This window comes from Narcine bancroftii, chromosome 2 (assembly GCF_036971445.1).
Source record: "Narcine bancroftii isolate sNarBan1 chromosome 2, sNarBan1.hap1, whole genome shotgun sequence".
NCBI classification, from domain to species: domain Eukaryota; kingdom Metazoa; phylum Chordata; class Chondrichthyes; order Torpediniformes; family Narcinidae; genus Narcine; species Narcine bancroftii.
Window position 1 is genome coordinate 337,647,959 of NC_091470.1, and position 13,268 is coordinate 337,661,226.

The 13,268-nt window shown below is 35.9% G+C and overlaps 1 protein-coding gene across 1 annotated transcript in view; it reads right to left on the reverse strand.

The window, feature by feature from the left end:
- LOC138755715 (serine/threonine-protein kinase OSR1-like) overlaps positions 1 to 13,268 on the reverse strand; it is a 114,222-nt gene that overhangs the window by 80,660 nt on the left and 20,294 nt on the right. Inside the window, exon 2 of the mRNA XM_069922172.1 lies at positions 11,435 to 11,475. Within this exon, the coding sequence (XP_069778273.1) occupies positions 11,435 to 11,473 (39 nt within the window). The 5' untranslated portion in view covers positions 11,474 to 11,475. The remainder of the gene's footprint in view (positions 1 to 11,434; positions 11,476 to 13,268) is intronic.

Genomic DNA, 13,268 nt, shown 5'->3' on the forward strand with positions numbered 1-13,268 from the left:
CACATTACTGTCACTGCCTGAGTCTACAATGACCTGAACTGTCACTCCACCAATGATCACTGGGACCTTCTCATGATGTACTTCATTCAACGTAAATTGGTAACAACTCTGTTCCTCCTGGGTATCACCATTGTCACCGTTTATCTGGCGAATGATATCTTTCTTTCCAGGATACTTTCCTTTCCCCCAGACTTTGCCTTTGGAAGTTGTACTCTTCCTCTTCTGGTCTGCATTGGACTTGCTTTTGCACTTCTTTGCAAAGTGGTCCTTACCTCCACACTTTCTGCAAACTTTGCCTTTGGCAGGGCAATATGGGTCTTTTCCAAAGTGACCTCGGTTTCCACATCGATAACATTCCACGTCCTGTGTCGACGTATATCTTGGCTGATTATGGCGATGTGAGAGCCTCTTAATTTGCTGGCTTGAGTTATCTTTCAGGGTCATGGTATGAAATTGCCCTTCAACAGCCTCTAATGCAGCAGCAATGGTTAAAGCATCGGTGAGTTCCAACTCACTCCCTCTTTCCAGTAGACGTCTTCTGAGTTTATCTGATCTGCAGTGCTGTACGACTTGATCCAGTAATTGGTTGTCCAAATCAGCTGGCATGTAATTGCATCCAACAGCTAGCTGGCGTAGTCTCGTCACGTACTGAGCAATTGTCTGGCCATCTTCTTGTCTTGTTCTCCGAAACAAATGGCGTTGAAATGTAGCATTCGGTGTCACTACATAGTGTGCATTTAATGCATCTACCGCTTTCCGATACTCATCCTTCCTACCTGCATTCAAAAGTGTCTTAAATGTTTCCCGAACTGAGGGTCCTGCAGTGAAAAGAAGTAACGCCCTTCTCTGCGCTTTTTGTTCAACCGTACCGGTATCTAGAAATAGGCCACGACTGTCGGCGTAGGATTCAAATTCTTCCAGCCATGCCTTCCACTTCACACTTACAGTGCTTGCATCACCAGTCGGGTCAAAATGAGCAATTCCACTATGTGTTAGAAAGTCACCGTCTGCACCAGCCATGAGGAAATATTCCAGCCCCAGAAGTACTGAGTCAAAGAAAATTTTTATCACCTTGAAGTTGTCTGTAAATCTCTGTAATCTTGTTTAGTTTTTAATTTTCTTCAAGCTTATCCCATCCTCGTCGCCAATGTCACATTTGTGGCCCGAAATGTGATGTTAATAAAACATTAAACACAAGTTTATCAGGTAAACTTCTTAGTGTCTTTTTATTCTCCGGTTTCCTTTGTTCTCCTGCTTGTGTTCTTATCTCTCTCTCATACCACATGACTTCCGGTACATCTCATACATATTCTTTATCATGACAGAGGAGTTGTTGCTTCTAATTCGTACTGACTGTGGTATCTCAACCACAACTCTACCTTTGATTATGTTCTGGCTTGGCTCTGATCCACAGCAGAAAGACCGTAACTCTACTTCAAAGTGTCAAGATCTTGGGAACAGATCAGTGATGATATCCATAAATCCATCATCTTACTTTGGGTGATTTACTGTATTAAGGCCTGCTTATTGGGGAAAAGAGGTCTTTCTTCACAAGACCCAAAGTGGAGATGCAGAAAAATTTATAGCTTCATACATTCTGAAAAGGGAGAATAAGCCAAAGATACTCTGGTGATTTGGAGAAAAGGTGCCATATTTAAAAGTACAAGAGGCTCTTGAAACTTCCTTTGTACACTAATCATGGACTGCTCCACCACGAAAGTACACGTGCTCTATTGTAGTTGATTTTTTTTGCACAAGGTCAACTGAATATTATCTATATTTTGTATTTATTGCTTCTTTTTAATTCAATTATGTATACTATTGTTTTTTTTTAAAAAAGCAAAGTACCTCTACGAATGCAGCAAGAAATTTTGGTGTTATATACATTGTACACCCTCCCTACCATTCAGAACATTGACAGGGAATGCTGCCGTCAGAGAGCAGCAACAATCATCAAGGATCCACATCACTCAGCACACATTCTGTTCTTGCTGTTACCATCAGGAAAGAGGAATAGATCCCATAAGACTCACACCACCAGGCTCAAGCACAGCTGCTACCCCTCCGCCATCAGACTCCTCAACAACAAATTCAATTAAGGACTCATTTAATGATTCTTACTTTTGCACTTTATGGATTCTTCTCTCTGCATTGCAGAGTTTTGTTTATATTTCTTTATTTGTTTACATGTGTAAGTGGAGTAGGTTTTTTTGCACCACCAATAAGTGGTAATTCTGCCTCATCCACTGGAAAAAGAATCTCAGGACCGTATATGTTGTCATGTATATACTCAGATAATAAATCTGAAGTCTGTGAAAAATTATTTGATATTAAGTATCTACAATTGAAAGATCAAGCCAAATAGTATAACCTAGTCAACTGTAAATGACTATCTTTGATTACTTACAAACAAAAATAACCGCTGTTGAAACAAAATCATAGTATTTCAGTATCTGTCTTCCTATTTCCCAATCTTCCGTTTCAGATATACAGATCAGTAACACTGGCAAAAAAATATACAAGCAATAAATTTTCTTTTGAATGCCACAGTTATTTGTTAACATTTCCAATACTACAAAATGCAAAGAATCAGTCCCTACAGGACCTTGTCTCAGCACCCCTTTCTGCAATTGAATCCATGACTTTTAATTCCTCAGGACACAAATCAGAAGATTGATCACAGAGGAGGTGCTGTCACCATTCTCAACAATTTGGCATATCACCAGCATCCCTGAAATTCTATGAGTACACCACTGAAACCACTCAAAAGCAACAATAAATTGCAGAACATTATGACAGTATCTTAGGTACTGAAGGACATGTAACCCCCAACCTTCCTGCCCTCCACTGACCCAAAGTTTTTACCACCTTTTGACTTTCCAACTTTTATACTGAATGCCCTGATTGATGAAGGTAAACAAGCAGTATGCTTTCTTTATAGATCAAAACCACAACAAAGTAAATCTCAGTGATATTATGTGTGTACGTGCATGAGAGGGAGGGGGGGGGGGAAGAGAGAGAGAGAGAGAGAGATAGATTAAAGTCCCACTCTGAAAATTCAATCTTAAAAAGTTCAGCATCATTTTAGTCTTGCTTGAAAGTCTTAAATTCTCAGTTCAGAAATAATTATAAAGTGCTTTTAAACATCATATTTTCAGGCCTCTTTACTCACAATGTGGCTATTTTCTTTCACAATGAAGTCACAAACCAGACAAGGGCTAAACAAAGTGGTCATACACAAAAATAGAAATCTGTCCTCTTTTCCAAAGAGACAGCAAAAGGCTCTTCCTTATTTTAAAAGCCATTGATTCGGTTTCCTTTTTCCCCAGGAGTAACACACATCAATTCTGGTTACTGTTTCTCAACCCTGTCTTTCATAAGGTTTTAACCCCTGTGTCACAGGGGTTTTGACTTATATACTCTCCAGATTAAACTCTTCCAAATCATGTAACCGTTACATCATCACCAAGGTAAGTCCCAATTCGTGGAAACCACATGCCCAGTTTTATTTTCTACCAAAATTCTGTTCCTATTTCAAAACCATTCCATATCCATAACAACCTCTGACCTCATCTCTGTTCAAGAGGGTGTGGCTTTGATTAAAAAGAGATGGCTTCCTTCAGTAGTTCTTAAATAATTAAGACCCACTAAATCCATTAGCTCTGTGTTCAAGACATTGACTCTGAGATCGAACACTCTTCTGAGTACAATGTGTATCTGTAAATGTGCTGTGACATGTGTGTGACTGTATACCAACCAACACCCAACTTACTAATACAGATACAATATTTTATCTCTATAATTTACTTTACTAAGACATTTTTATAAAAGAAATATAGTTTAACATTAAATTAAAGGTTAACACAAATCCTTTACATTTTTTATTCATTTTTCTGCATTTCAAACAAGACTAGCATTTTATTTATCGCCCCCTACGATCTTGATAATGGCCTTAAGCAGCTCCAGTCCTGCTGAACATACTCAGAATGCTGTTAGGAAGGGAGTTTGAAGCAGAAGATAAAGCTATGGCTCTAGAGGAGAAAAGTAACCAAGGGTCAAGTCTGAAGACTAACACACAAAAATAGACATGGCTTTCCCCTAATATGGAACTAAAATTCAGTTCATTTAAGACAAAAAAAAAATGAATGTGAAAGATAATTAGAAATCCAAAACTTGTAAATAAAAATACCATTTTTACAAGACAGTCAACTTAGCCTGAGACATCACGGGCACCAGACTTCATCTAGGAGATACACAAAAGATGGTGGAATCTTAAGAAAGAAGCCTCTATCCTCAAGGACCCCCACCACCCTAGGATATGTCCTCTTCATTCTGCTACCAATGGGGGAAAAAAAAATACAGGAGCCTGAAGACAAGCATTCAGCAGCACAAGGACAGCTTCATCCCCGCTGCCATCAGATTCCTGAATGATCAATGAACCAAAGACACTGCCTTCCTTTGACTTTTTGTGAACTATTTTTATTTATTGTTGGAAGGTGGTTTATATGAATATTTACACTGTGATTGCTGCTGTAAAACAATGAATTTCATGACTTGATCATGAGAATAAATTCTGATTAATTCTGAAACAGTATCTTGAAAACAAAATCACTGAAATGCTGGGGAAATTTTTGAAATATTAGCATTAATTTTTTTTTGGATAAATGAGGATATCCAAAACAATCAAAAAATATTCAGTTATCTAAAGAATTTTCAGAGCAGAACTGACATCACAGTTTAAAAAAAAATTGGAATTTTGGAAAACCTCCCAGAGTTTTTGATGTTGGATTTACCTTATTTTATTCAGGGTGGTTTTTTTTGGGTGAAATGTAAACATTATTTCATGCTTAAAAAGCTTCCCTTGTTGTTTGCTGTTGTTTAAACACTGTTACAAGTAATTTGCTGTTGCTACTGGGCTGTTTTTTTTTTTAAAAAGACCCGTTATTTTATAGGCCCAGACCCGACCATTTCAGATAATTGGAGTTGTACTGTATGTTTTTTGGTGCCCTCAATTTCTACAGATTTTCATAATCCCATTTTAAAAATCCAAATATTTCCAAAATTAGTGTCTGGGTATAAAATAAACTGTTTGCCCTGTTAAGCATTTTAATTCCATTATAAAATTTGCAACATGTCTTTACATTTTATTTCTGAGGAATGAAAATGGGAAACATTTCAGACCAGGCTAATACAGCATAGTGTGTAAACACTAATTAAACTGAAGTTCAAATAATAACAAAACAATCTCTTTCAGTGGGGACAGAGTTTACACATGGGAATGGCTAGAGATCAGCTTAATTTCAAGAGCTCTTAAGGGAATGCTGAAGAATAAAATTAAACAAAGCACACAAATGAATGTATAGCTTCAGAAGTTTAAATTGACTATTAAGAACAGCACAGGTATAATTTTAAAAACATAACAGAACATACTTCTAGACCAAATGGCTAAAAATTTGAGATCCATGCTGTACTATTCCAGCAGTTTTAAAAGGAGTAAAGGAATTTATGAGGTATTCAGTTATTGCAAATTGGTTAAGTCACTAGGGAGGATGGTTTTCCACCTGAATTTTATAAGAAATTTAAGGATTTCTTAATACCTCCTTTTATGGAGGTGCTGAAACAACCAGCAGAAATCCATTCTCTACTTGAATCTTTTTCAAATGCAATTATTAGTGTAATACCCAAGAAAGACAGATTTGTTAAAAACTGGATCTTATAAGACAATATCTTTGTTAAATTATAATTTTAAAATTATTGCTAAAATTTTGGCAAATAGAGTGGCTAGATTTCTACTGAATTTAATTCATATAGATCAAATGGGTTTTGTTAAAAAGCGCCAATCCACCGCTAATGTTGATAGACTGATTAGTTAATACACTTACCTCAAACTAAGGGGTTATATCGGTGGCAGCAACTTTAGATGCTGAGAAGGCCTTTGATGGGTTAAGATAGAATTATTTATTTAAGGTATTAGAAAATATTGGCTTTGGACCTATATTTATTAATTGGGTCAAAACTTTTATCTCTGCTAAAGTTGTAACTAATGGACAATTTATTTGTTTTTCAGTCACTTAGATTGAGTAGACAAGGATGTCCTTTATCACCAGTTTTATTTGATTTACCAATAGAACCTTTAGCAGAGTTAATAAGACAAGATTCTAAGATTAAGGGTATAGAGGTTAATCAAGAGGAATATATGATAATTTATTTGTAGATGATGTTTTGCTTTATATGAGACCCTATAATTTTTTTGCACCAATTATATGCAAGATTGGAAGAATATTGTGAAATATTGGGTTACAAGATTAATTCAGACAAAAGTGAAGTTATGCCCCTGGTTAAGGGTGATTTATACATAATGTAGAAAATCTGTTCAATTTAAGCAGCCAGTGGATGATTTGCATAAATCGATTTATTTACCTTTACTCAATAAAATTAAAGAGATTTGTATAGATGGAATTATTTACCTGTACCATTAAAATGTAGAGTTAATTGTATAAAGATGAATATTTTTCCAAGGGTTCAATATCTTTTCCAGTAAATTCCTTTTTTGATTCCCAAAAATTTTTTTTAAGGATTTACATTTGAGTATTAGGAGGTTTTTATGGAAAGAAAAGATGGATAGAGATTCTTTGAAAAACCTGACTTTGAAGTATGAATTGGGAGGTTTGCAACTTCCCCATTTTAAGAATTATTATAAGGCAACTCAATTGAAATTTATTAATGTGATGTTTGAGGTAGATAAAGCTCCAGCTTGGGTTAAAAATAGAATTGAAAACAGTATGCAGGATTTTATTTATAAATGGAATTCAAAATTGTTAATAGGAAGTAGGGATATGCCTGTTCTAAAACATTGGATTGAATTATGGAGTAAAATAAATTATGAAATAGGTGGAAAGGTTTCGTTTCTCGAAAAATGTCTTTATGTCAAAATAGACCTTCCATTTTCTATGGATAATTATTTTTTGAGGATTTGGAGTAGAAGAAAATCTTCTAAGAAAATAGAAGATCATTTTGAAGTTGACAGATTTATTTCATATGAACAAATGAATATTAAACTTAATGTCCCAAATAATACCTTTTTTTGTTATTATCAAGTTAAGATTTTCTTAGTTGATAAATTAGGTCCTAATTTGATATTACCTAGAGAGAATGAATTAGAATTATTGATTTGTAAGGGCAGCCTGAATAAATTTATTTTGGTGATGTATAAGCTACTTCAAAAAGAAGCTCCTAAATTAGGAATGCATAAATCTAGATTAAGATAGGAAGTTGATTTAAATTAAAAAATTGATGAAGATGATTGGATGCAATAGGGTAAAGAAAAAAAAGTGACAAATTACTAATGTTAGGTATAGATTGGTTCAATACAATTTTTTTGCATCAATTATATTTAACTTTCAAAAATTTGAACCCAACATTATCAGATTTATGTTTTAGATGTGGTCAGGAAATCAGCTTCCCTTTGCATTCTACTTGGAAGTGTCCTAGGGTTAAGTCTTTCTGGTTAGAAGTAGAGAATTTTTTTGGGAAAATAATAGGGGCTAAACTCCCACAGGATCTGATGTTATTTTTATTGGGTAATATTAAAGTGATCAGACCTAAATTGAGCTCAACTATTTTTTTTAAACTTTATTTATTCATTCAGAGTACAGATAATAAGTAACATATATAACAATAAACCAGAAACATGAACATTTTATTTTATATATATATATATATATAAAAAGAGAGAAAAAAAAGCAATCCCCCCTTCAGCCAACTCTCCTAAGGAGAGCCATAAAGAGAAAACAAATAAAGAAAAAATTAAGCATAAAAATTAAGATCTAATCAATGTAAATCAAAATGTAAATATTCTGAATATAACAACCACTTATTAATAAAGAAAATATAGTTATCACACGAAACACACATAATTTTTTCCATTATTAAACAATATTTCATCTCATTATGCCATCTATTAATATCAATCATATTCGTATCTTTCCACGTACTAGCAATACATTTTTTTGCTACAGATAAAGGTAAATATACAAAAGGAAGTTGAAACTTATCTAATCCCAAAACTTTCAGAGGTTGCAAACTACCCAATAAAAATACTGTCGGATCTAAAGGTATTTTAATCTTATATAAGTATTCTAGAAATAATTGAACTTTCTTCCAAAAAGATTAAGCAACATTAATTTTCATTTTCTTAATATACACCAAAATGTGCTTACGCTTAATTGGACTGTTTAAACCTCGAACATTAAAAGTAGCAGACCTCAACTATCTACTGATATTACTAAGAACTAATAATATCATTATATAAAAACTCAAAGCAATATAAATAGGCCCTCCAATAGGAGAAAGAAAAACCACAAATTAAAGACTAAATAAAATAAAAATAATAATTTAAAATAAAATCAAAAAAGAAAGAACCCCCCCCCAAAAAAACTACAAAAATGTAGTAACCCCTAAATAAAACTTGGGTGTGGATCACCCACCAGTGGCTCATGACTAACAGAACCTGGAGCCAATCTCTCTCTCCCCAGCCAAACAAAGAATAACATCAAAATATCATAAAGACATATAAAATAAAGTAAGAATAAGTAAATTCTTCTATTCATCCAAGAGATTCCAAACTCAGAGACCCCATTTCCAGAGAAGTTGGACTCTTTCCATTCCCATTTTTTCCATTTCTAGAACAACCAGATTTTTCTTTAGGAGACAATGGTGGACTACGTCTTTGTCCTCTTGCATCTGGCAATGAATCAGCAAAAGTCATTGCTTCACGATCATTCTCAAAAAACCAAGATTGAAATTTTCCATAGATCACCTTCACCACTGCCGGATAGCGAAAAGTAGACATAACCTTTACGCCACCAAACTTCTTTAACTGGATTAAATCGACGCCGACGCTGAATAACCCCTTGTCTCAAATCTGGATTTAAAAAAACTCTACTATTCTGAATCATTAACGGAGCCTGTCGTTGTCTCGCATTTTGCACTGCTAGACAGAGTATTGCTTCTCTGTCCAAATAACTCAATCATCGAATTATCACAGGTCTTGGTGGTTGACCAGGTAGAGGTGCTCTTCTTAAAGCTCTATGAGCTCTTTCCAATACCAAGCCTCCAGAGAAAAATTCTTGTCCCAATACTTGTGGAATCCATTCTTTAAAAAATATGAAGAGGATCTTGTCCTTCCTTACCTTCTGGCAAACTAACAATTTTCACATTATTGCTTCTACTTTGATTCTCCAAATAGTCTATTTTCCTCTCTAACTCCTTCTCAGGTTCTTGCAATTTTATAACAGATTTTTCAACCTTCAACACTTTTTCTGTATTAGAGGCCATTTGCTGTTTACATTCCAAAAAAGCAGACTGAAATTTTTTAAAATCTTCAGAAGATGCTTCCACACATGCTTTAACTGTAGAGAATTCTGACCTCATACTATCTTTCATTTGAGCCAGTTCTTGCATTATAGGCTGAGTGAGAGCATTTAACAGGTTAAATTGTAATTCAGAAAGACTCAGCCCTGCTTTCTCTAACGTAGTGCAGAACCAGGTAACTGCAGCTCCTGCTGCAGCTCAACAACAGGCGTTTTAACAGTCTTACTGTGGGTCTGATCTCCCAGCAACGGCACCCCGACTTCTTCAGGGGGTCGACGCTGGTCTCCCCCCACAACTCGCTGTTGTTTCAACAACTCACGGATGAAATAGATCTCTTCAGGTTGGAATATTGCCTGAGTGGTTTCAAACAATGGAGTCATCTTCCTGCGTGCTCCCTCTGTTAAAGTTGGCAGGCTGCCAGAATCAGGATCCACTTCTTGGGAACACACATCTTCCTCCTGAGAACGAGTAATTCCAGTGATGTCCTTCTCTTGGTGAGTAGTAGTCTTTTTTTTTACAGCTCCCACAGGCAATCTTAAACCTGAGGCTGAAGCAAGCTGTTTAGGCCCTAAATCTTCAACACTCCGAAAATGTAATTTCTTCTGCACTTGAGGTTTAATCTTTTTACCATTAATGGCCATAACTGTTCCATAATACTTTAAACTAAAATTTAAAAAGTTTAAACTTGAAAACAAAGAGTTAAAAACGGGTACTTAAAAGTCCGGCCAGAGAGGTCGAGATTACACGTCTAGACTCTACGCCATCTTGCCACGCCCCCCAATTGAGGTCAACTATGTATCAATTTGAATTTTTACAAGTTGCTTTACCTCTTTCTAGGAAGTGCATAACCATTGCTTGGAAATCAAATTCAGATTTAGGGATGGAGAGATAGCATACTGAACTTCGTAGCTATGTTCCACTTGAGAAGATAACATAATTTACGTAATAAATATCAATTTTTAGGAAAATATGGAACCCATATTCACAATGTTAGTTTAAAAATTTAGTGGACTCTCTGAAAGCCCATCCTGTTGGTAACCCCCAACTCCACATTTAGTATTGGTTAATTATTTGTTTTCTTGACATTCTCCATACTTTCTTTTTCTAATTTTTTTTCCTTTGGTATATTCTGAGGGGGAGGGAAGGAGGGAAGGAGGCAGGGGTGGTTACATGCACACACACATCAAATGTGTATACATTGATGTGGTTTTAAAATTCTTAAAATATTTTAAAAGGATGCAATAGAGCCACATTCTACTGCTACAATTGCATCAATGGCGTAACTGATCAGTAAAAAATATATTCAGCAAGCAAGCATTATCTATATATCTTACATACAGGAAATTGTATTGAACACACAATTAAAATAATGAGAACAGACATATAACTTTGGGAGGACTTGCAGGGTTTCGGGTTCATGTCCTCTCCCACCTTGTAATCCAGACAAAAATTTGGGCTGAGGTTCAGAAGTGACTCCTTCCAAATGAAATGAAAAATTAAATAAAGAGGTACACAGTCAGGTGGCATAAAAACATTATATGCCACAATTCAGAGTAAAGGAGTTCTCCAACTCCTTCTAAGCATTTAATGCTCGACTAACTGTGTCGTTTGCACTTTTCAGCCTTTTCACTTCAGACGAGCTTTCCACAGAGAATCTTCATTAGAGTGGTTAAATACTCTTCAAACATATATTCAATTTACATCAATGTTATTCCCAAATAAATCAAAAACGATTATAATTTTCAAATTTACAATGGTATTTGAATTAATTCTCAAGAATTTTATTTCAAGACTGAATGACAACTTTTTTTGCCATGACTGAAACTGGATGGCCACCCTCAGACTACAATATCTTGCTATCATGAAATGTTAAAATAAGAGATCAGAAAATAGCAAGCTTTAATAAAATATTCAAAGTAATTATTCTGTCTAAATGGCTGAACATTTCTATAATTTTTTTAATGCATTAAAAAAAAGTGCCAAAGAAGCAGTTGACCTTCAGCTGCTTTCCTCAATTTAAGTGTATCTGGTTCAACAAAATTGTATCAAAATTAACACCCACCTGCAGAATCCCCAACAGCTGACATTGATAGGATTGCATATCTGCAACAGAATTTTTCTATCAATAGATTTCTGCACAGAAGACTATTTTTACAGCACATTTCATGATACATGAGGATTAGGATGGACGAATAGCCTGCAACACATTCCTGGCAGTACAAAGTATGGTTATTGCAGGTCCTTGTATGGCGTTTTTAATTCACAGGGCAGCGCAGTGACAGGAACTAGAAGAGCTGCTGCCTCACAGCTTCAACAACCCATGTTAAACCCTGACCTCCAGTGCCATCTGTGGTATGCATACACTCCCTGTGACTATCCTCCAAGGATTAAGGCCACTGCAAATTGCCCCTAGTATGTACGTGGTAGAATCTGGTGCCCCTTTCACACTTGCCAATTATCCCAGGAATCCAACACCAATCGGCCTTTAGTGGCAAGTGCGAAAGCAAAATCTGCTCAACATCGGCATAAGATGACGTCATCTCACGCCAGGGATTGTCGACCTCGACCCCTAGTACAATCCCTGGTGTCTGCAGATGCCGGCATTGAGATCAAGCAAGTGTGAAATGGGCAATTGCATTGCAGGCACTTCCTATTAATGGTAGAACAGACCAAACCCTGGGGATAAACCCTTGCAAGTGTGAAAGTGTTCAGTGTCCCAGTTAGGAGTGGTCAAGTGGAAAAGGCCAAACCTCCATTCCTAGCCCGGGACACTGAATGGCCGATTTACTGGGATGCAAGTTTGAAAGGGGCAGCTGATGGGAAAGTGGGGAAAGAGGAAAATTATTGGGCAAATAGAAATGCTCTGATATCCAGCATAAACTCTTAAATAAAATTGGGGATAAAACACAGAATTCTGTGGACACCATGGTTACCTGTAATACTCCTCCATTTTGAGTGTAAATGGAAAGGTTTTCTTAGGAGTCAATGGGATGTTGCAGATTTCTCCCAGGAGCCTATCCTCAAATCCCTTTCTGTCTGTTTCGTAATTATTTTTCTGTGACAAGAGCATGAAGAAAACGCTTGTTTCAAATGTCTACTTCTGCTGATCAAACCAGTGACAGTAAATGCAACAAACATGTCTGGAGAGGATGCATGTGAATCTCTGCCTCACCTGGAATGACTGTTGACCGTTAAGGTCCCTAGATGGTACCAATGGAGATGCACAAATACAGTATATGTAGGACTGCTAAAAGGAGAAAGGTCAGGGGCAAATGGACCAAGGAATTATGGAGAGAGTTAACCCTACAGAAAGCAAGGGGAGTTGGGCATGTTCAATTTTAAAGACACTTCAGAAAACCTAGAATTGAAACCCTCATCTTGAGTACAGACATAATGAAGACAGAAAAAAAGTACGATTTAAACCCAGGTTTACTTCTACCTTCAATTATATACACTAGAGAAGCTCCAGGCAAGTTATTTTGCTCCACTGTGCTTCTGACACAAACCACAATTAAAATTACGCAAGTGCACAAATATTTCATCACAACAAATCAGTTTCTCAGACAATATTGAAAGAGTGATCACGTTGGAAGCATCAACTTCCCTCTGACATTCACTGACCTGCTGTGTAACTGTATCAACTATTGCCTGCTTCCGTAAAAACATCTACTGCTTTAATTATTATTTGTGATTCAATTAATTTTGACCTTTCACCTTCCTTAAATTACGAGAAATGCATTCATAATTGACACCATGCACTTAATGACGCCATCAAATGAAGAAATATATATGACTGCTCCAAAAGCCAATGACACAATAAACATCTACAGTACAACTCCGATTATCTGAAATTGGATTCTCCAAAATCCTCATTTATCTGAATTTTTAAAGAAAAT